Here is a 23,284-nt window from a genome sequence, read left to right on the forward strand (position 1 = left end):
TACTTTTTTATTTATTAACAGTACAAAAAATATTTTCTTCCTGCACCCCAGCGGAATATATCGTGCACCCCACTCTGGGGACCATGGAGTTGGAGGGAGCCAGCCCCGCCCCCCTGTCTGGCACCAGTGGGGCCCTTCCCCACTTCCCTCCCCCCCCCCCGGATGCTGCCCCGCACAAAGCAGCTTTGTCTGCTTCTTCCTCTTCCTATCCTCCCATCTGGCCGCTCTCCCTCCCTGGCACCCATCCTGTCTCCCTCGGCTGTGCCAGGACCCTCCTTCTCTCTTCATCTCTGGGGAGGGAGTCCAAACCCCTCTTGCCCCATTGCAGCTCACGGGGACCCCTGGCTGTGCCCTGGTCTGGAGGTGATGGGGATAATGGCAGGGTCCCCACCCTGACAGCCCTGGCACCTGTCCACACCCTGGGGACCAATTGTGCAGCTGCCACCAGGAAAAGCAGTGGGTGCCGCTCCCTGAACTCCTCTGCAGCCAGGGCAGCATGGTCCTTTCCCTCTGGCACGGCTTCACTGGTTGCTTTCCCTTCCCCATGCCAGCAGAGCTGTGTCGCTCAGGGTTCAGCCAGGAGGGCTCCCCCAAAAATCACATGTGTTGTGAGCCCTGTAGGAGAGGAGGGGAGGTCCCTGGGACATGCCTCTGCTCCCCAGTCCAAAACTGGCAGTGGCTTCCAAACCTCGGCCAGTGGAATGTCCCCAGCATGGTGCCACCCATGTCCCTGTCCCCTGAAAGGGGGATATGCCCCAACATGGCTGTCTGCAGTCCCCTTCCTGCTGCCAGCTGCCCTGGCAAAGCCCTAGGTGGTTTGACTCAGTATCGCTGCTCATTCGAGTGGAGAGGGTGCCAAAAACCCCCTCCCCACGCTGGGCATGGCCACTTTCGGCATGCCCACTTTCGTGCTAAAGGGAGAAGGGTTGGGCAGGCAGTGCTGGGCACGGGCAACCCCTGCCTATTGCTGTGTGTGCTGCTGGAGGGACATTCTGGCCACGAGTGGCTTTTCTTGACTTGTTTTTTTTGGCTGTGGGTTTCCCAAAGCACCGCCCCTGCCCAGACTCCCTGGGGACCAATGTGGGCTGGGTGCATCCATGAGGGGATTAGCCTTGCCTGGCTGTGTGCCCCCAGGGACTCCCCGGGATGGGTTTGGGCGGGCCAGCACTGGGCTCCAGGGCAGGTGGAGGAGTATTCTGACTACAGAGGCAGCATCAGACCCAGGGGCCAAGTGCATGGGCTGGCTCCTCCACCAGGAGCTCAGTGACAGTGACCCTCGCAGGTCCCACCCATAGCATCACAGGGGCCTCAGCAAGTTCCAGAGGAGCGTGCAGGCTCCCAGGGGGACAGTGGCCCAACAGCAGTGCCCACAGCATCTCCCTGCTCTGCCTGGTTTCCCTTCATCCCGCCTGGCATCCCTCTCCTTCCCCTGCCTGCCTCTCCATGCCCTCCCCTCTCCCTGGCTCCACAGCTTCAGGTCTTGGCTGAAGCTGCTATCGGCTCCTCGTGGCACCCGGCCACCAGCACGGCCGGGGCAAGGGCTCTGCTGCCTCTGCCCCGCAGGGGAGGACGGACAGACAGACAGAGTGGGCTCCAAGCAACTCACACCACTGCATGGTAGAGGCCACCACGAGGTCACATAGGCTGCAAAAGGGCGAAATCCCACTACATCCTATTTTGCCTGGTCTCCTGCAGCCCGAAGAGTGGCTGAGGGCTGGCCCTGCTCCTCTGCATGATGGATGAGCTCTTGGCAGCCCCGGCAGGGCCAGTGAAGGGCAGGCAGTGCCCTCCCTCCACTCTCTCCACCGCAGCCACAAGGTTTCAGCCAGCAAAAGGCAAATTTTATTCCATCTCCACACGCTGGGCTTAAGCTGTTAAAAACAATAATAAAATAAATCAAAGTGTCGGGAAGTGGATTTGTGGAGCAGGAAGAGATGCAGAGGATGGTGAAACACCTCTTGTTCCCGCCTGGGAATGTGAGGCTGTGAGAGGAGCCAGCTGTGTCAGGGGGAGATAAAATCCCAGAGGAAGTTACGGTGAGGGGCTGGTGGGCAGCCAGGTGGCACAGGCTGCGGGAAAGGCTTTCCCACTGTGCCACCCTGCTACGGACACCTGCTCTCCTCGCCTAGCCCATTTGCACCCGCTGCCCCAGTGAGTCCCTTTTAGACCTTTTCCATTCCAAGCACCAAGATTTCTAAGTGCTTTTTGATGGCATTGGCTGCCTTCCCTGCATCTCTGCTCAGAGCAGGCTCAAAATCCAGCCGAAGGCTCTTGGCACAGGAATGCACAAAGACCCACTTAACCCTGCAGCTGCCAGTGCCAGTGTCAGACCCAGGGCGACCTCCCGACTGCCTTCAGGGACCCTGAAGGAGCAGGTGAGAGGGAGCTGTGTGAAAACGCAGCTTTTTTGGTGATTTTTTCCCCCCCACTCTTTGCTGGGTGAGGTCACGGCTGGAGGAACTTCCTGATGGGACTCAGCCTGTGACCACAGCCTGATGCCAAGGAACATGTCAGCAGGCAGGATGCTAGCTCCCCACTGAGCACTCTCCAGGGCCGAGCAACCACGGATCAGCTCAGCTCACAAATCCAGTGGAAAACTGGGTTTGCTCGATTCCTTTTTGGTTTTGTTGTTGTTGTTGTTTTGGTTTGATTTTCAAGGTCAACTGGCCGAAAAAAGTGACTGCCACAAACAAGGGCCCCACAAGCTGGTGACACAGGGCTGTCACTGCCCTCTGCATCTGCAGGCTCCAGCCCTACCAGGAGCTGGCAGTGAGTTGGAAACAATCCCTGGGGGAACAACAATAGGAGCTCCAGCCTCAGTGTGACCTGTTCCTGCACCACCAAGGGCTTCCAGCTCAACTGCCTGCAGAGAAGCCCAGGGCTCCCCTGATCCCATGCCATGGATGTACCTGGGAGGGTGACAAAGGACAGCAGGAGGGGGACGAGGTGCTGAGCTGCTCCCAGTGTGAGGGGAAAGAAGGAGATGGAGAAGGAGGAGAAGCAGAATGCAGCAGCAGCAGGAGGGCACCAGGATGGAGGAGGATACAAGCTCCTTCTGGCTGTTGAGAGATGTTCAGAGCATCCCAGCATGGACCCTCATCCTGATACCCCAGCCTGGACCCAAGGCCCCCCTCTGCTTGCCATCTGGACTGCCTCAAAGTTTGCTGATGAACACACACACTCCCCATGCATACCTGGTTTGGGGGGGGGAGGGGGTATACAACCACTCACCCCCCCCTCCAGCAGCTGACACCAGGCACATGGGCTGTAACCCATGGTCCCACTCCAGCCACAGAGTCCCTCAGTCTCCCCCATGGCTGGAGGTGAAGGACATCCCCCACCCACTCACTTGCTCCCATCCCACATCCAGGATTGTCCCCTCCTTTCCAAGGTCAAGTCACCCTTCCAGAGAGCAATGCCTCTAATCCCCCAATAGCCACTAAGCCCAAGCAGCTGCTGGGGGCTTGGCCTTGACACCCTCTTTGCATCCCTTTTGTCAGGGCTGTGACTCAGGCTCTGTTTCTGTTGGCCTCCCTTTTCTTATCACCTCAGGTCAGGAAGTCCTCCATCGGCTAACCGTGCTGCAATGAATAAGTTCCCACTCCTGCCTGTCCCTGCTAATTAGCACAGCTGACTGGCTTCCCTTCATCACCACTAATTGGCAGGTTTGTGTGTCTGTGCCTTTCCCTTCCTGGTTTTCGCAGTGCCCTTGAGTGATTTTAGTGCAACAGAGAGGAGAAATAAAATGAAACTAAGTAAGCACCCTCATATTGCACGCATCCTTACACTGACACCAGCAGCTGAGGACACAGGGACACCACAGGGCTTAGGGCACTGGGGAGGCTGTGGGCTCCTGAAGCCAGACCCACGCCTGCAGCTCTGCAAAGCCTCTTTGCTTCTCACCAGTGGTGGCCGTCACTCAGCCAGGGACCCACAGGCCTGACCGTCCCCTCTTCCTCCACCTGCACTACCCACATCACCCCCCTTTCCATCACCTGGCTCCAGGTGCCCAGTGGCATCACTGGCAAAGGAGACAGTGATGCCCAGTGCCCTGGGACGATGTCACCCTGGCTGGGGTGGGTGCTGGGGACAGCCCACGGGTGGCACCTGGATGTGGTCAGCCCTGCTCCCTATTAACGCTGGGTCGATGTGATTGTCATCCCCCTGAAGCTGCCCCTAATGCACTCCAGGTGCTCCACCTTGCAAGGGACGGTGGCCCCGGGTCTGGGGGCAGAGGGCATGGCATGACAGGGGCCCTATTGCACCAGGTCCCTGCCCTGTTACCACCCTGACCCCTGTGCCCTCCCCTGTGGTCTGGGACTGTGTGTCCCAAAGGAGGATGCTCTGGCTGGAACCCCCTCCCATATGGGTGCAAGGGGTTGTGCATATGTGTGCGCATGCATGTGCATGCGTTTGTGATCAGGGCTGTCCCCATATGCACAGGGAGGGGAGGAGGGTTGGCTCTGTGGGGTGCAGGGGAATTTGATGGGGGGGCTGTCCCTGTGAGAGGTGAATGGGGATTTCTGGGGGTCTCTGTGGGAGTGCAGCAGAATTTGGGGGGGGGGGTGTCTCTGTAGGGCGCAGGGGGGTTTGGGGAGTGTCTGTCAGTCTGCAAGGGGGTTTCAGGGGATGGTCTCTCTGCGTGAGGGCAGTCTCCAGAGGTGCTGGGGGGCAGGGAGGTGGAGGCCACGGAGCTGCAGCCCAGACGGAGGCACTGGGAGGGGATGGGATGGGAATACGGGGGTGGGGGGCTGTGCCCTGCACTCCTGGAGCCTCCTGCACTCTGCTAATGGGGCGGGGGGGACGGGACCTGACCTGACAGGGGGGTGTGTGTGTCTGCCTGTCTGTCTCCCAGGGTTGCTCTTCCCCCGCCCCCTCCACTTTCCCCCTCACATCTGGACAGCAGCAGCTTATTTTTTCCTACACGGTTGCAACACCCCAAGTCACGGGACGTTTCTCCCACAGGGAGAGGGTGGGGGGCTCGTCTTGGCCGGGGGGCCCCGGGCACAGTGCCTAAGCACCACCCCCCACGCTCAGAGGGTGGAGCCCGGGCACCATGAAAAGCAGATCACCCCGGCATTGGAGAAGGGAGTGGATCCCTGACAGTGATGGGGAAGGGTGAACAGATCCCCCCAGGGTTGGGGAAGTGTCACCGGCTCCCTGCCAGTGATAGGGAAGGGCAACTGGATCCCCTTGGGGCTGGGGAAGGGGCTGTAGCTGTGGACACCATGGTCTCCTCAGTGGGGTATGCCAGGTTCTACCCCAAAAATGCCAGCCAGGAGCATGCTGGTGCCACCCCTGCCCAAAGACCTGGGGGACCTGAGGATGGGGGGTGCCCCAAGAGCATCCCCACCATCGGAGCCAGACTGGGCCCCCCGTCGGCAGCATCGGCACAGCAGCAGCATCGGGAGGGACAGGCCCCATCTGTGGCCCCCTCTTCCCATTGGAATAAATACCATTTATTCAGAAGAAACCATTTTATTATTTTTTTCCCCCAAAGAAAAAAAGCAATATAAATATTAGAGTATAAAACTTGCGTGTAGCACATCAACATTGGTCTATATGGGTATAAGAAGGATATAAGCATATATATAATATATAAGTATAATTCAATATTAGACACATTGAAAGGGCAGATGTGTTTCATTTCACATACACTTGGAGCACAGACCACATGGAAAGAAGATACAGAGAAAATTGAAAATACTGGTGTTCACAAGTTAGTTACCGAGACTAAAAATAACATGCCACTAAATACATGACACTCACTACGCTACTTCAGATTGTAGATTAAAAAGAAATATAAAGACTACAATTCAGCTACAGCATTTCTAGAGGGGGGGCAAGTGGCAGCTGCAGGGGACAGGGTGGGAACCGCTCCCAGTGCAGCCAGCACCAGAGGTGGCCAGATCTGGATGAAACACGGCAGATGCTCCTGCTGCCCTGGGTTTGGGGAGGGGGCAGTGGTGGGGTGACCGCTGTCATGCCAGAGCCTGGCCGAGAAGGCTGGATCTGCTTGGGTGAGTTACGTGTTAGTGATTAAAAAGGGAAAAAACAATACACACCCCCTGGGAAACCTGGCGTGGCCCCTTCCTGGCCATCCCACAGCCCCTCTCCTCCCTCTGGCTACACAAAGTCCCGCTCTGCCTCCCCAAGGGGGCTCAGAGCTACTTTAATATGGGAAGCTGGCCCAGTGCAGGGGTAATGAGCAAGTGGAGAAACTCTGTTCCTCATCCTTTGATTCCCTCCACGGGTGGAAAGCCCAAAGCTAGCAGGAGCATCACCTCCTCCAGGCTGGCCCAGCGTGGTCCCATGCGACCATCCCCTTGTCACGCCAGCTCGCTGGCTTTGCAGCATCACCCCATGCTTACCCCCAGCTCTCAGGTCCCTCCTCTGGGTCTGGTCCCCAAGCGCCACCAAACCAACTGTCACTTACTCGGTCACCAACTTTGCACCAAAGCCATGCGCCAGCAGCTCTGCGGATCTCACCCCTTTGGGTGAGACCCCCAAATAACCCCCTTATTTGGGGTCTACATCCCAGATAAGAAGCAATGAATCTCCCCATCCCACTTGACCAATCCCACCCCCCACCCACCTCCCAGGGCAGCCCTAGCATGGAGGCTCAGGCAGCTGCCAGCACGTTCACACCATGCTGCGTGGGCATGCAAGGACTTCTCTGGATCCATGGAGCTAACTGTGCTAGTGCAGTTGTGAGGTGAAGGACGTGCATGCAGATGCAGGGTGCAGAAACATGAAGTATCGTCCCCCAGTCCCCTTGAAGAGTACTTGGCCAGACGTCTGCCTGAAGCAGCTTGGCCATAGGGGACTGAGACTCTCTTAGCTTTAATTCCAGAAGAACATTGACTGTACATATAAATATTTACTGCAAAGAAGGGATGAGATGTGTCTGCTCTTCAGAGACCCCTAGAACCGCTGGGGCAGCTGCCGCACACCTTGGCACGCTCCTCATTGAATTCCCTACCTCTCAGACATCAGTACGGGGTTTTTTTGCCTCATATTTCAGGCCATCGGTGGTTGCACTTTAAAAAAAAAAATGTTTAGGATGCAGCTTTGCCATATTCCCTTTGACTCATGCAATATAAACACTCACTTTTTTTTTTTTCTGGGTAACAGGTAAGCAGGAACTGAAGCACGCCCTACCAACTTCTCAGCAACTAATCCATCGCTATTATTAACTGGGGGTGAATTTTACTAATGGAAAGTTTAAGAGCAAAGATCTGGAGCATGGGCTCTAAGCTAGGAAACTTCTTTTCCTTTCCAAAAAATGATTGAAGGTCTATAAATTAAATGACCCACGTTAAAATTATTTACACTGGGCAAAGCTGAGCACAAGCCTTGTGCCTTTCTTGGACTATCTGGGAGCAAATCAAATCCAAAGACATGGCAGAAGACCTTCCACCCTTGCATATTCTAATACCCGAGGGATCATATACAACATTAGCAAGTATTCACAGGGCACTTGTTTGTGTTCGGTTTAGCTTCCAGATTGGTTTTCATCATGAGATCTAACAGCAGCAAGACCCTGCTCCTAGCTCTGATGATGATTAGATACATTCGCAGCATTTACTACTTTTTGCATCACAAAAAATTCACATTCGTCCTCCGGCCTGGGCTGTGGTTTGGGGGAGTGCTGGAGCTGGCTGCCCTGTAGCTCTAAGGTCTCCTTCTTTACTTCTTCTCCTTCTTCCCAGATTTCTTCTTGTTGCCTCCCGAGGAGCTGGCGCTCTTGGCATCACGCTTGCCAGCGGCATTGGTGAGGGTGGCATTGCTGCCTGGGATGTAGACGTTCTGCCGGTAATCAGGAACGTGCTGCAGGGTGAACTGGGGGCCATAGCGGGTGCTCAGCCCCATGGTGCCCGATCCGCCGCCCAGGGTTGAGTTGCCATCAGCAGCTTCTGTGGGGGATGTGAGAGGGGTGGGGAAAGAGAAGGGCAGGTTGTTAGTGCCTTCCAGAGCCCACCCCAAGCCCCAGCAGTGCCAAAAGGCTCTCAATGGGTGTCAAACCCAGGCCTCGGTCCCACCAGCTTTCCCCCCCACCCCTCATTACCCTTCAGCGCTATCACTCCACAGGACAGGTGCAACGTGTGCGTACTGGGGAGCACAGTGCAGCCAACACCAAAATCCCTTGTTTCCATTTCACATCATTGCCAGAGGTTTGGAATTTGGGGCTGGAGGCTGGCCGGGGTAGGGCAACCTCTCCTGCTCTGCCCTTGGCAGCAACGGGCCTGCCTGTCTCTCCCTGCCTGCCTGACGCTATCTGCTCTGCCCCCCTCCCTGGCTACTGCCTCCACAGAAAAACACACACACACGCCCCTCTGAAAGCAGCCCATTACAAACATATTGTGCAGCCACAACCGCTAGTAATGCATTAAGAGAAATCCAACTTTTTTTTTTCTGCTGCATTTAAAACCCTGCCCCCACTATTTCTTTAGCCAGGCTTATTCAGGGAGCAGAGCACATAAGATGAGAAGAAAATCCCTCCCCTGCAGTACCACAAAATGGCTCTAGGAAGCTGAGCATGAAGCAAATCAGTGCCGTGTCTGATGGTCCAGATCTGGGAGCAGGGGGAGGGGAAGGCAAATTCATTCCTGTCATTCTGCAAAGCCCCAGCACCAAGACAGCAAGCGCAAGGGCAAGGAGGGGCACAGCCCCCCCTTTCCGCCCCGGGATGCTGGGGCACTGCTGGAATCTAGAGACCAGATGGAGACAGGGGGATGCACAGAGGCAGGGGGAGAAATGAGCATGGGGGGGACAGCAGAGCACAAGCGATGCTGTTGCCATGAGCTGCTGCACAACCCTGCTCCAGTGTGACTGCCCATGCACAGCCCACGGTGGGATCCTTGCACAGCCCTGCTCAGAAATAATTTGCTAAAACCCTGTCTTTGCATTGGATACTGTGGATCCCATCTCAGCCTTTTAACTGCTTCATGCATGTGGCTACCAACATGCTCTCCTGGGAGGCTGGAGAAACCAGCAAGGGCTCCTGAAGGGCCCAAGGCAGAGAATGGTGCTGCTACTCCCTCCTTTCACAGGTAGAGAGACTGCTGGAATAAAGAAAAACAATGAGCAGAGAATGTGGGCTGGGCCCCTCATGTTTTTCCTCGCTCCAGACCAGATCTGTGCACTCCTCCATGTTGCCTTTGCTTTCCCCTGAGCCCATGGAGGTGGCTAAGCCAGTAAGAAAGCTAGACAAAAAGCTGGGCCACATCCCACCAACCCCCTGAAATATTGCTGTGTACACATCACAGAGGTTGGAAATATGAAGCAACTGCAGTTTGAAAAGTTACAGCTGCTCCGCTGGAGCAGGCAGAGGAAAACACACAGCAAGTCTGAAAACAAGCGGAATATTGTGCACCAAGGCCAGGGGACATACAGGATGGTGTACAAACACAGCGAACCAGTGTGGGGAAATGCCATTTTTCTTTCCACTGTGGAAGCATTCACCAGCAGGAGATTTCTTCTACAGTCCCCATTAAATGCGTCCCAGACCTGGCATGGCTTTGAGGACCTTGGGCTGGAGGAGGGCTGGAGGAGATGTGCATATAAAGTTAGTGATATTTATCAGTAATCCTCGCTCACCTCATCAGCAGCTCGCCTCATCAACAGCATTAACAACCAACTCAACCCCACAGCCATTGGGGTGTTACAAACAGGGACGGGACAGCTGGTGATGTGCTGTCAGGCCAGGCTGCAGCCAGGGACTGGCTCGCAGGTGGACTATGGCCTCTGGCAGTGGGGAGATTTTTTTTTCTGGGTTCTCCCAGCTGGAGATAGCCCAGCTGGGGGCTTGGGCACCTTCTCCTCTGCCCTGGGTGCTGCTGCCCTGCTTCCCCTGCTGGGCCCTCCCAGATGCACCAGGACTCTGAGCAGTGAGGGGGCTGGGGGCTGCCAGCCCCATCCAGGACAACTCGTCTCCATGAACTAGTTTGCAGTCACAGCATGGCCTTCAAAGGGGAGGAAAAGACACCCATGAAGTTCCCAGCCTGCCAGTTGGTCCTGGGTAAGAGCAAAGGGCTGTTTCTAGGTAACACTGACATTCAGGCTCAAAAGAAGAGAGAACAGGAACAACAGAGGTTTATAGATGGGCACTGAGCTGTTCTTGCCAAGCAGGGCACTTCAGCTCTTGTTGCTGGAAAGGTTACTCTCAGCCTTTACAAGCAGCCAGCCATCATCCCAAACAGTCCTGAGAGGAAAACAAGAATTTGGGCTTCGGCAAAAATAACCAGCTAGTGGCTCCATCGCCCTCGTGGGCAAAGGGGAGGAGACGCCAGCCTGAGGCAGCCCCAGAGCACGTGCTGCTGCAGCTGCTGGTAGGGCTTTCAGGAGAACCCAATATAGCACATCTGTCCCTGCCTGTGGGCAGCAGAGCTGGGGAGAAGGACCTCCTAAGGCTGCCTTTCCATCTGCTCTCCCACCATTTCATGGCACCCCTATAAATTCTCACTGGAAGCCAGAGTATTTTAAGGACAGGATGTCTGCCCTTTATTATCTGGTATCCTGGAGCATCTGCTCCTTGGTCTGTCTTAGCAGCTGCCTCTGCCCCTTCAGATGGCTCAAAACACTGGCTTTTCATGTTGTTCCCAGCTGCAAAGGAAGAAGATCCCGAGAAAGGGAGCCTGTGAAGGGAGACAGAAGCCCTACAGCAGGGTTGCAGCCCTGGGGTGAAACCAGCTCCCCAGGCACTCTGGCTTGGGAGGGTGATTTAACCATTGGGCAAGCAATTTAATCCTCACAGCAACTAGATCGTGCAGGCTTGGCATGGCAGGGCCAGCTTTGCCTCTTGCTGAAGCAAAGGATAACGCCTGGCACAGGGTAAGGATGCAGGCAGAGCATCACCAGCCCGGTCTGGGAGGCATCCCTAGCTCATGAAGCAGAGCAGCATCAGAGGAGTTTCTGCCTACTGGGTGGTCTCTGCTCGGTGCGTACTCGAGCATGGGCTTAACGTGGTGCAGTGGAAGTCAGTATCAACCGCCCTGTGCAGGAGCAGCTCACACTCGGGTGAGCAAAGGGCGCGCAGTGCCATCACTTGTGTCACTGTGTCTCGAGCTCAGGAGGTGACAGTAAGAGATAAGGATCATTTAAATATCCAGGAAACATTACCCAAGGATGGGCAGCACAAAGCTTAATGGGCAATTAGCACTGCCCCTAATCAAAGCCTGCTCCAATCAACACTACTAGCTTAATGAGTGAGAGCAGAAAAGGGGGCGACAGAGAGCAGGAGAGACGTGAAAACAGTGCTGGTGGAAAAAGCTTGTGCTGTGTCCCCACCCAGCCAGCCAGCCAGTCCAGCAAGGGACCGGCATGGGCAAGAAAAGGATGGAGTGCACAGAGCCATCCTCTCCCTGGGGCTGCAGCAGGGGAAGCCCTTATCTAGCGAATGGATCTGATTTAAATTAACCCCCTGGGCAGATGGAAGTGGTGGGAGAGGTTAGGACTGTTTGAGACTTGTGGACTGGGGAGATTTGCTGCAATAGGGCCCGGGGCTATGTCGAAGTCGGTGCTTAACCTGGAAGGGACCTGCTTAGCTCTCTGATCCGGGGGACTGCTGGCGTGGCAGTCAGAAAAACAGCTTTATTTGTGAGCAAGGAAACCGGATCTGGAGGCACCGGGTGATGATAACCACATGCAACCCCGAAGGCTATTTTTCCATGGTCGTTTTTCAGAGCAGAGACACATTTTCGCATTATTTCTTTCCCTTGAGTGTAAACAACTCCCTTGCCCAAGACCTTCGTCCCCTTCCCTGGCCGTGGCAGCTGTGTCTCCAGGCTGCCTGGTGTCTGCAGAGTGGCAAAGTTCAGCTGCAGCAGCTTTCCAAGAAAGCAACACCAAAGCCATCCCTCCTCCCCCAGATTCCTTCTCTCCCAACAGCTCAAAGGAAACATCCTAAGCATTTTGCACGGGGTTTTATGTCTGTGCTGTTGCTTCTATTTTTAAATCAAGGGGGGAAAGACTCGGAGGTATTTATAAATAAAGGCTGTATGAAAACCAGCCTCTTTATACAGAGCGCTGCGCAGAGTGATAATTGCATTTCTTTTATATAAAGCCATGGACACCGCGGGTGCATGGGAACACCCCTCCCTGCCCACCACTTCTACATGGTACAGCCATAAACCAGAACAAACCAACCCAAAAAGACCCCAAACCAAACCCCTGCAACTACAACTGCAAAGAGCCAGCAGCAGCCAGTGGGGCAAACCTTGGCGATCCCACAGCTTGGCAGAGGGACCAAGTGTGAGCAGGGAACACACCCTGATGTCTCTGGACATGAGGCTTGTTGGGGATACTGAGTCAGGCATTTACTGAATTCCTGGCCCAGCCTCTATCCACAAGGAAATCTTCCAGGCCTCCTACCTCCTCGCTTTACGGCAAGTTGCAATACAGCAGAGGTTTCATTTACTGTGACCTGCTGGAACCAAGTAGTTTATAAAACATCATCTCAGGACCAGCTCTCTCATGTAACACAACTGTGTCATGAGCCAGATAATGTTCTGTCAAGTACACAGATAATATAGTTTGGGTGGAAGAGGTAACCCTGTCTACAGCATGCCTGATCTGATGGCTACCTGGCATCTCATCTGCCTGAATCCTTCACAACCCCTCTCCTCTGCAGGGTAACACAGACAGCAGTGCTTTTCCACCAGCTACTGTCGAAGAAGGACTTTTGAAGCCACCCCCAGCTAACCCAGATACATAAGTCCCACCAGCATCTTATCTAATGGCATGCATCTGAGGTGTCCGCGCAAGACCAGGTGCCATGGTTTTCCCACACGTGATGGAGACCAACCATTTGCTGAAGCCAGGATCATGGCTTGGAGCATCTCTGTGTCAAACTGGTTGTTCGGCCAGGCTCCACCTTCCTCTCCATTCTGGGAGCTACAGGAAAAGAAAAAAACCAGCAAGTTAGTGCAGCTTGATCAGGAAGAGTGGGCTTGTCAGAGAGCATGAGAAGCCAAGGCTGCAGGCTTGTTCGCTGGCAAAGAGGAGTTTGCAGGCTTTAAATCTTTCTATTAAATAACACTCAAGATTCAAGACACTTTCAGAGGTCTCCATCCCTCTCCAGGCTTTTGAAGAATATACCAAAAGCACTTCAGGGCTCAGTGGTGCTTCCAGCAACACCTACCTAACTCCTGCTGACTTCAGAGACAGCCAGCCCTTCATCACCTCAAAATTCCACCAATATAATTTAATGCCTTCCCACCAATATAATGTAAGAGCACAGAAAATGCTGGTCCTAAAGTCCCAGAGGTGCATGCACCTTTGTATGACCAGGTCCTCTGTTCCTTTTGCAGGCCATGTGAGTGAATGCACCTTTCAAGCTATTTCAGGCTACAACTCCATTCTGCAGCTTCATTCGTAAGACAGAGGGTGAGAAAGCCCCGTGGTGTGGTGGGCTTTGGGACCAGCATGGAGCCAGCCGCCTGGCACCACAAAACCTGCTCGGAAGGGAGGTCAAGAGCAGCCGGCCAGCTCTGCAGAGCTGGCAGCAAACAGTCCTGGGAAGGCTGGAGCAATAGGGAGAGGAGAAGGGAAGTGGGCAACCACCTTGGTTCCCCAGGACTGGGTGATGGAAGGGCTGAGCACCACAGATCCACCTGGGAAACCTCTGGGGATGCTACCAGGCTTTGACTAAGGAGGGTTTGTGACCGAGGTTACTATCAGCAGTCTGTGTGCAGTCTAACAAGCCCTGCATTCACATTTGCCAGGTGCCAGCTGTGCTTGGCCACTGCTCACTAGCGGTGGCACTTCCCCTCTGGAGAGGTCAGGGCTGTGTTCCCAGAGCCCCTCCAGAGCTTCCCTGCTTCCAGCAGAGACCTGAACATCTCACCAGCTTCCTGGGTCCTCCTCTGCTCTGACCCTTAGTGACCACATGACTCAGACTACCAGTCTCCCCTCTCCCAGCTGAGTGCTCTGACCACCCGCAGCTCTTGCCACCCACTGGGATGCCAGGCTCTGCCCCTTGGCTGTGTGCTGGCTTGCCGGGGGCGAGGGCTGCCCTGCTTTTGCAGCTGGGAGCTCTCCAGAAGCGAGATAGGGGATTCAAAAGCCCTTCCCCTTGGAGAGAGCTGAACCCATTTCTCAGGGAAGCATTCAAACCACCAGGCTGCAAGGCACAGAGTTGGCCTCCTCCTCCACCGCTGTGGTCCCAGCCCTTGCACCCAGGAGCTGCCAGACCCAAAGTCCTGCTCAGACATGCTCAAGCAGCCGAGATCTCCCCCAGCTCTGGGGTATCCTGATGGCAGCTCCATGCTTGAGCGCTCAGCACCCTGAGCACTGGAAATGCCAGCACAGGCACTGCCAGTGCCAACTCAACCCCGTGTGCTGGATGGCAGATGGGCTCTTCACCACCGCGCTGAGCATCCCACTGCCTGAGTGCCCCAGATGGTTGCACCCACTGCAGCCCTCACACACAGGACAGGCTCAATATGGCCATTTTGGAAACAGGACGGATCCACAACCTTGAAGGTTGTATCTGCCACAGTGACCTTGTAGCGTGGGCAGCTCCTGAGGTCTAGGTCACTACCCCAGCTGCATCAAAGCTCTGCAAGAAGGGAAGCCCTGAATGCACAAGAGCTTTCTCTGTCCTCCCTGTGCAAATATCCTGCACACAGGAAGAAAAACTGCAGATGCACGGGATGGGTAAGAGTGCCCATGAGCTCTTATCAGGCCCCACACAGCTCTGCTCAGTCACACAGCTTGGTATGGACCCAGTGAGGGGTATATATGGGCAAATTCCCTTTGAAACACAAGATCTGAGTGTAAGGACGCATGTATGGACACTCCCAGGTACTCTGCTGAAAATCTGTTCTTAAGCAACTTGCCCAAAGACACGCAGGACCTGTGCCAGGACCATATGATCATCCTTCCCTTCCCCTTCTGTACTGCCTGCCTGATCCATCCCCAGCCACGTGCTTGGCACTGCTCTCACACTGGTTTATCTGTAGAAGATGCAAACAATCACTAATGTAGCAAAGGGTGCCCCAGCACGACACTGCCAACAGCACTGCTTCTGAAATACCTGCTGTCTGCTGCAACCCAGGGCATCCCAAAAACTACTTTTATCGCTCCTCCATGATGTGTGTGGTGGCACAGTTTCAAGAAGGCCAGAAGCAAGGCTTGCCCGCCTCACAAATTGATTTCAGCGCTCTCATGATGGCTGTGCTGAGACTCCTCGGACATGGGTACTGCTGCCCTGCACTCGGTGTTGTGCCAGCGAGCAGCATGCAGGCAGTCCAGGCAGTGAGGACAAGGCGGGGACAGCCCTGGGGCTACAGTGACCTGTTAATATCACAAGCAGGGCTGGGAATAGAGCCCCAAGCTAGATCCAATAAAGGACTTAGGAACCTAAACTCCATTGCAAACCACAACCCATTCAGCCACCAGTTAACCCCAGCAGTTCCTGCCCCACCAGCTGGCAGCTGAGGTTCCCAGGTTTTTCGGGGCTGCAGGAAAGCTGCCCAGAAACACCCTGGTGTCTCCCAGCCACTGCTCCTCGCTCTGGGGGCTGCCCCAGCACGCTGATGGGATCTGGGGACAGGGAAAGGAAAAACACAAGGAAGTGTCAAATCCTTTTTTTTTTTTTTTTAATTGTAATATACCAGTGGTTTGAACTCTGTTTTGAAATCGGAGGCCCAGGTTCAACTCCCTCTTTGATCCGGCAGTGCCGGCATCACATTTTCCACCTCCTGAAAGACTCTTTCCTCCCTTCCTACCTCTCCTTTGGGCAACAGGCTGCACTAGACAGAAGTTCCTCCTGCCAAAGCCATGTGTCCATGCCCTAGGACAGCGGGAATGCATGGAACGAAAGGCTCACCGTGTGCTCAGGGCATTCACCTGGGAGGTAGCACCAGGACCCCCAGCCTCACTGCGCTCCCTAACCAGGTGGTCCTCACTCTCCACCCCAATGAGCCTTGGCCCCACGGTTGCATGCAGGCACAGACAGGAGAGCCAGCCACCACTGAGCACCAGACTTGCTCAGGGCTGGGTTGGAAACAGGGGGAAGAAGGGCCATGGGTAGTCCCTGCAGCCTGGGAGGGGGTTGAGAGACACAGTCTAACCCCTCTGGTGCACAGCACAAGAGGAGTGGCTGTACCAAGAAACGTGTGGATCTTGTTCACTTGTTTTGACTTCATGTTTTAGAGGTGTGTACCCCCAGGGAAGGGTGACTCTGTATCACCAGTGAGCAGAGAGAGGTTCATCCCCAGAGGATGGGGAGACGGGCAGTATTTCAGACCCTTTTCCTTTCTTCTGGTCTTAGAGAGGGAGTGAACACATGTGAACTCACGAGGTGGACTTCACTGGCCCCTGTGTTATAGTTATACCCCAGTGTCAGGGGGACAGCCAAAGCCCTACACCCCCTTAATGCCCTGTGGGATCACAAAATCACAGACCAATTCAGATGGAGAGGGACATGAAGCACCCAGCCTAACGAAGGTGGGAAGGTCTCTGGTCCAACACTCCACTCAAAACAGGGCCAAGCTTTCAGCTGGATCCAACTTTATATTAGATGCTCAGGGCTCTGAGCAGCTACATTTTGAGTACAAGATTCCTCCAACTCTCTGGCCTCCGGTTCCCATGCTTGACCACCCTTGGGTGAAAAAAATTTCCTAACATCTACTCCAAATTTGTCTTGTTGCAACATGTGCCCATTGACCCTTGTCCTTTCACTGCGCACCTCTGAAGACAGCAACGAGACCCTTCTCCTAGTTCTCACACCTCCAAGCTGAAGGAGCTCTCTCAGCCTCTCCTCCCCTGCCAGGGGCTCCAGACCTCTGATCATTTCGGTGGCTCCCAAATGGCCATGTCTTCGTTGCAGTGGGGAGCCCAAAAAAAGTGCACAGTGCTAGAGGTGTGGTCCCATAAGTGCCAAATTGAGGTTAAGCATCTCTTCTCTTCTCCTGCTGACTACAATGTTACCAGTAAAACCCGGTATACAGTGGGTCTCCATCACAGCAAGGGTACACTGGTGACTCATGTTCAACTTGGTGGCCCCCAGGTCCTTTCCTGCATATCTACTGCACCCAGTGTTCCCAAATTTTGGACAAACAGCCCCAAAGCTGTGTGCCTGCTCCCCATGATGACACGCAGAAAAGCTATTTTAGAAATGCCTTAGAGTTGCAAAAAAATGGTATTGAGCTCACTTCTCTAAGCAGGAAATTCAAGTACCTCAATTACTTGCAGTGCAATCATCCAGAATTCAGAGGCACAGAAAAAAACAAGTGCTGTAATCTAAAAACACTCAAAAATAACTTCTCGCATTGGGAAAAGGCACACAGCTGATGACCAGATCTGGCCGTCCTCCACGGCTATAGGGTAGAGTTGTGAATCAGAACTGTGAATCACTGATTCAACAGCGAGCAGCCTGCCCTGCCGTGCTCCCTCTGCCTGGGGCAGGCAGACCTCGGACCCCCCCCTTGTAGCACTGCTCCCCACTTGGCCACAGCCTTGGGCAGTGCTGTGTGGAGGCTGCCCGGAACAGGAGGGCTGGTTCCTATGGAAATTACTCCAAGGACTCACTGTTTTTAATACAAATGCCATTGACTCAATAGGGTTTTTTCCAAAAAATCATCCCCCATAGGATAGATTTTTTTTTCTCTGTTCAATTCTACCCCACACTTCAAAGCTCAGAAAAGAGCTGGCTTTCATTTTTGGGAACGTTTCCAGCACAGCTAGGACTGGAGGGAAGGAAGCAAACCCACATTTGAGACAAACTGAGGGATGCAGCATCTTAGGGGGCTCAGGGCATGGTGGACACGGAGCACGGGACAGTGCGTGTGCCAGCAGAGGCAGGTACAGCTGGTGCATGACCTGCAAACACCTTCATTAAACCTGGCTACATGGAAATTGGGGAATGCCAAAATGAAAGGCTTGCCCTGCAGCCTTGACACACCCCCACTGCATGCTGCATCATGAGGCTGCCCCATTACCAAGGGCTTCTGCAAGCATCCGCCCAAGCAGCCCAGGGTGGACCTAGGTGCTTTGCTGACTGGCTATTTTGTGGCACCCCCAGCCACCGCTCCCTTTTTAACTTCCACTTCGAGCACAGAATTATTCATTTCCTTGCGGGGTTGCTATGGAGCTCATCACTATGGCAGCCAAAGGCCTTGCAAACATTTATTTGTGCAGCTGCCCAGCAGATTTCTGAAAAATTGTTTTCCTCACTCTGCAGCTGGAAACATGAGCCATAGCAGTGCCACAACAAACTGAAGAAGTTTATTCGTGCCTGAGCAGTGCTGTCAGAGCCCCAGTGGCTGGAGAGGACAGCCCAGCACCCCATGGACAAGACCCCGGCACCCCAGGAGTGCCTGGCAGGGATGCAGGCAGTGCTTGACCTGGGAATTTTCCCAGGACACCCTCAGCATCCTCCCTCCTCTCTCATTTGGGGCTTTCTGGCTCCTATGGCAGCGGCCCCCCAGCCAGCACCGCTCCCACCCTGCAGGCCCGGCTGCTCCCAGGCTTCCCTGCTCTGGAGAGGAGGATGTGGCTGGGGTTTGTTTCTCCTCCCAGCCTGTCCCCGTTTCACTCTTGTTTGCTCCCCAGCTCTGGCTGCTGGTCCCACCCTCCCATCACCTCCCCCAGCAGCCTGTCTGGGGCAGCACTCTGCCCTCCCCTCCCCACACAGCTCCCAGGGCCAGGTGGTATCTTCAAGCCTATTCCTCCAGCCCCATTCCCAGGCAGCCCCTGCTCCCCCCAGGCTACCTCCCCTGCCTAAACCCCCCTGCACTGCTGTTTCCTCTCTCCCAGCTTCCTCCAAGCCTTCCCCACCACCACCATCCCCCCCACTGCCTCCCACATACAGCTCCAACCGGAGGCAGCAGCAGAAGTAACATCTCAGCCTGTGTGTTTCCAGGCTGGTAAAGTGACGAGCAAGAGGGAACGGATCCGTCCCTGCCAGTGCTGAGCCTCCACCATGCTCAAAGGTGTGCTGGAGACACAGCCCCAGAGCTGGGGATGCAGCCCCAGGGCCAGCATCCCTCTGTCCCACCACCCACGCCTCCCACAGCCCCAGCCCACTCTCCTGCCTCCCCCAGCCTCTGAAAAAACAGAACCAACTCCAAAATTGCTACAATTTCCTGCCCTTCTCCCTTCCTTAAGAGAGGATGCTGCCAGCCCTTCCCCCACACTCCCCTAGCTCCACACATTCCCTGCTGCTTCTGTAATGCAATTACAAAGGCTGGAGAGGACCTGGATGAGGCCCAGCTTTAAGATCATGACTTTGCAAAGATGGGATTGAAAAATGTTAGCACGCAAGCAGGGGGAAGGTTTACAGCCTCCCAAAGCACCGGCAAATCGTTACTTCCAGCCAGCAGAGCTGCTGGGATGCCGCTCTGTCAGGTGGAGGCAGAACAAAAGGCCATGATGTCTCTAAAATGGGGACCAGCGGCAGTTCCCTCTCCCAGGGACTCTTCCAGCCCTCCTGGATGAGCTGGAGCTGAGACCAGTATTATTTCACACAGCCCATCCTGCTGCCATCCATGCCCCAAACACGCTGGGAAGGACATTTTGAGAAATTCTTTGGAAAGGTTATTGTGCCTATGTGTCGGATCCCTGCACCTCTGCAGCTGGCCATGGCACGTACTCTGCTGTGCAGGAAGCAGATGGAGACAGAAAAATTAAACTAATACACATAGCACCTGCTAAACTACCTAAAATAGCATTTCTATACATAATGCTGTGATGATGAAACTCCTGATATTCTGGGGGCTTTCCAGAATGAGAAACGCATCCCATCACTAGGATATTTCCCTTTCTCTATAAAAGGCTCCCCAGCTTTTGACCCGCCTGGCAGGATCCAGGTGCCTCAGACTTCAAGGGCCATGACAAATGCAGATGAAGGGATTATTGGCCCCGGATGGTCAATAAGGGAAGGAAACATTCAGCTGAAGAGGGCTACATGATCTAGAAAGAAGCCCACATACTGAATCTGCTGATATTTGGGCTGTTAATAGGCAAAAGGGTGAACCCTGCAAGCAGGATTGCTCACTGGCATCGTGCACAGCACAGGGGACCAGCTCTGTTGTTTCTTGGCTATGGAAGAGGAAGTGATGTGAGACCAGGACACATAGCTACAAAACCTTCAGCTTCCAGTCACAGGATTGGCTCAGCTCCACAGGAAGGGGGGAAAAGAGAGCAGTTATCCAGGGACAACTCCTGCTCCCAGAGCCAAAACAGCCCCTGCCTATCCCAGTGCCCCAAATCCACTCCAAAACTGCACCATGGGGCTGCAGCCTATGCTCAGAGCAAAGCCAGGCTCTGAGCAGCTTCATAATCCTTTAAAGCAGCATTTTCTCTGCAGCATTTGATAGGAAACCACAGTCCCACCTAAAGCCATGAGTTTCTGAATGGTATTCAACCTTTCCTGTTTCAAGACCCACAAGGGCAACCCCAAACGTGGCAGATGCAACCATCTGGCCCTTGCTAGGCTTCCATGGTTTCCTCCAAGGTGTTTGCTGAGCAAAAGACATACAAACAGGCTGAGGGCCGGAGTGGGCTGCATCACTGGGCATGAACAACCACCTCAAATACTCCCCAAAAAGGCAACTTCTCTCCCAGGCTCCCCAGGACCTGGCAAAAGCTGGTGATTTGAGCTCTGCAGCCCCAGAGGCTTTGGCAGGGGGAAAACCCTCCCTTCAGAGCAAAGCCCCTTTACTAGCACAACTCCTCCTTCACTCAGGGGTCCATAGCTGACACTAAAGCCCAGCGGCTCTCAATCTTAGGCGAGCGCTGTGTCACTTAGATTTCAGCTGTTTCTGCAAAGCAATGACCCCAAAGGGATTTCCAGAGGTGCTGTGATTTTTCAGGCTGCTGGGCTCCACTCACACCTTCCTGAGGCCCCGGGGTGGCAGCTGAGAGCAGCTCCATACTCCACATGCTGCAGGACCTGTGGAGGAATCACTTGATACTCAAGCATCTGAATAGGCAGATGAATGCAAACCAGCCAGAAGCAGCAGTAATTTTAGCCCAAAGACTGTTGCACCTCTTTTGATTCACCTGCAAAACATGTGGAGCCTCACCCGGCAAAGCGAATACCACTGCTGGCTTCTACCCTTGAGTGCATTTGGGATGGACACCCGAGAATTACAATTATTTCCTAAACTTCCCAGAGTGGCAGTTATTTCTGCAGCTCCTCTCACCCCTGTCAATCAGGAGCTGAGGGTGGGAAGCCTGCGCAGCCCAGAAGTGCCAGCAGTTGCTCCCAGGACTCCTGGCCTTCCCCAGGAACCTTGGTGACACCAGCTGTGGTGCATGTCCCACTAGCTGCATGTTCTCCAGGGAACACCTGTCCTGATGACTGTCTCCTTTTCCCTTTTTCACCCTCTTTCCCCCATGCTGCCCATCCACTCGTTCAATTACCCCTGGCTTTTGGAAGCCGCTGAGTGGTTTCAACCAGATCCGATGGCCAGGTGGAAGTTTCTGATATGCTACTCTTCTACCTTTTGCATGAAAATCAACAGAGAAAGACCCTCATTGGTGTCTCCTACAAGGGAAAGGCTCAGTTACCAGCCATGCTTGGCCCACTATCTTGCCTGTCACTGCCTGTCGTCACATGGGTGGCTAGAAATTGCAAAAGCTGCTTGTTCTGCTGCTGGTTCGGAGGTGGGCACAGCCTGGGATGCTGTGTGGGATGACAGTGACGCTGGGGAGGGGGTCAGAGAAAGCAGGAGGCTGGAGATGCGGTGGGGAATGGAGAAGAAGAGCATAGGCACCTTGCTGCATGGTGCACAGGAGGGCAGCAAGAGCAGATATTGTGGTAGAAACACCAGGGGCCTTGACAGGTTGGAGGAGTGGGCCCATGTGAACCTCATGAAGTTCAACAAGGACAAGTGCAAGGTCCTGTACCTGGGTTGGGGCAATCACCAATATCAGTACAGACTGGGGGATGAATGGGTTGAGAGGAGCCCTGTGGAGAAGGACTAGGGGTACTGGTGGATGGCAAATGGGACATGAGCTGGCAATGTGCGCTCGCAGCCCGGAAAGCTAACTATATCCTGGGCTGCATCACCAGCAGCATGGCCAGCAGGTTGAGGGAGGGGATTCTCCCCCTCTGCTCCACTCTCCTGAGACCCCCCTGGAGCACTGCATTCAGGTCCCTAGCACATGACAGACATGGACCTGTGAGAGCAGGTCCAGAGGAGGCCACAGAAATGGTCAGAGGGCTGGAACAGCTCTGCTATGGAGAGAGGCTGAGAGAGTTGAGGTTGTTCAGCCTGGAGAAGAGAAGGCTCTGGGGAGACCTTATTGTGGCCTTTCAATACTTGAAGGGGGGCTTATAAGAAAGAGAAAGACTTTCTACCAGGGCCTGGTGTGACAGGACAAGGGGCAACAGATTTAAACTGAAAGAGGGTAGGGTTTGTGTTGGACATAAGGAAGAAATGTTTTACAATGAGGGTGGTGAAACAGTGGAACAGGTTGCCTAGAGAAGCTGTGGATGCCCCATCCCTGGAACTGTTCAAGGTCAGGTTGGATGGGGCTTTGAGCAACCTCATCTAGTGAAGTACGTCCCTGCCCATGGCAGACGGGTTTGAGTTGATGATCTTTGAAGGTCACTCCAACCCAAACCCTTCTGTGATTCTATGAAAAGATGCCAGAAGAGCCATGGTGGGGCAGAAGGGACAGAAGGGACAGAAGGATCACAGTCACAGGGACCTGGCTCTGCAACTCAGCCGTAGCACTGGAGGGGAGGGAGAGGATTGCTGCAGGCTGCAGCTTGGCTGGCACCTCTGCCCAGCATGTGCCAGTTTTCACAACATTTTCAATCAAAGAGTGGACAGAAGGTAAATCCATCAGTGTTCGCCCAGACATCCCCACTGCTGCAGGTGTGCATGTGCTTTATAGCACTTGCTACTGTATCCACTATAGAGTTACACAAACTTGCAATGTAAATTCCTACAGGGTTACAACACACGCAGACACCCCTGTGGCTGCTGGTTTAGCAAGTATTTTTTTAGGAAGTAGGTGCTAAAGCCTGCATCTGTGGCCAGTGGTCTTTCTGTTCTGTATCCACCCTCGTGCTGCATAAGCCCATGAACGTCCGCATCTCCCTCTACCTCTGCCCTCTGGCCCCAGCTGCTGCATGCTCTGAGATGTCCCACCCAGACAAGCACATATGGGGTCCCCTTAGCAGGAGCGTGTCCTGGTACACTGGGGTGCTGCTGTCATGCAGGACCTCCTGACCACCCCAAACACACACTAGAAGCCCCCCAAGCTGCAGCCACCCTTTGGCAGTACCTGCATGCTCTGAACGCCAAGAATGCTTCTGAGAGCT

General features: G+C 54.3%; 1 protein-coding gene across 11 annotated transcripts in view; it reads right to left on the reverse strand.

Moving 5' to 3' along the window:
- Positions 1 to 5,468: 5,468 nt before the first annotated feature.
- LOC142413727 (protocadherin gamma-C5-like) overlaps positions 5,469 to 23,284 on the reverse strand; it is a 56,706-nt gene continuing 38,890 nt past the window's right edge. For 8 of the 11 annotated variants that reach the window (XM_075510145.1, XM_075510150.1, XM_075510155.1 and 5 more), the window contains 2 exons: positions 12,806 to 12,894; positions 5,469 to 7,916 (listed from right to left, as the gene is read on the reverse strand). In XM_075510145.1, coding sequence (XP_075366260.1) covers positions 7,690 to 7,916; positions 12,806 to 12,894 — 316 coding nt within the window. In that variant the 3' untranslated portion in view covers positions 5,469 to 7,689. The remainder of the gene's footprint in view (positions 7,917 to 12,805; positions 12,895 to 23,284) is intronic. The other 3 variants (XM_075510151.1, XM_075510147.1, XM_075510156.1) reach the window with 2 other exon arrangements.

The sequence above is a fragment of the Mycteria americana genome, chromosome 8 (assembly GCF_035582795.1).
Source record: "Mycteria americana isolate JAX WOST 10 ecotype Jacksonville Zoo and Gardens chromosome 8, USCA_MyAme_1.0, whole genome shotgun sequence".
In the NCBI taxonomy this organism is placed as follows: domain Eukaryota; kingdom Metazoa; phylum Chordata; class Aves; order Ciconiiformes; family Ciconiidae; genus Mycteria; species Mycteria americana.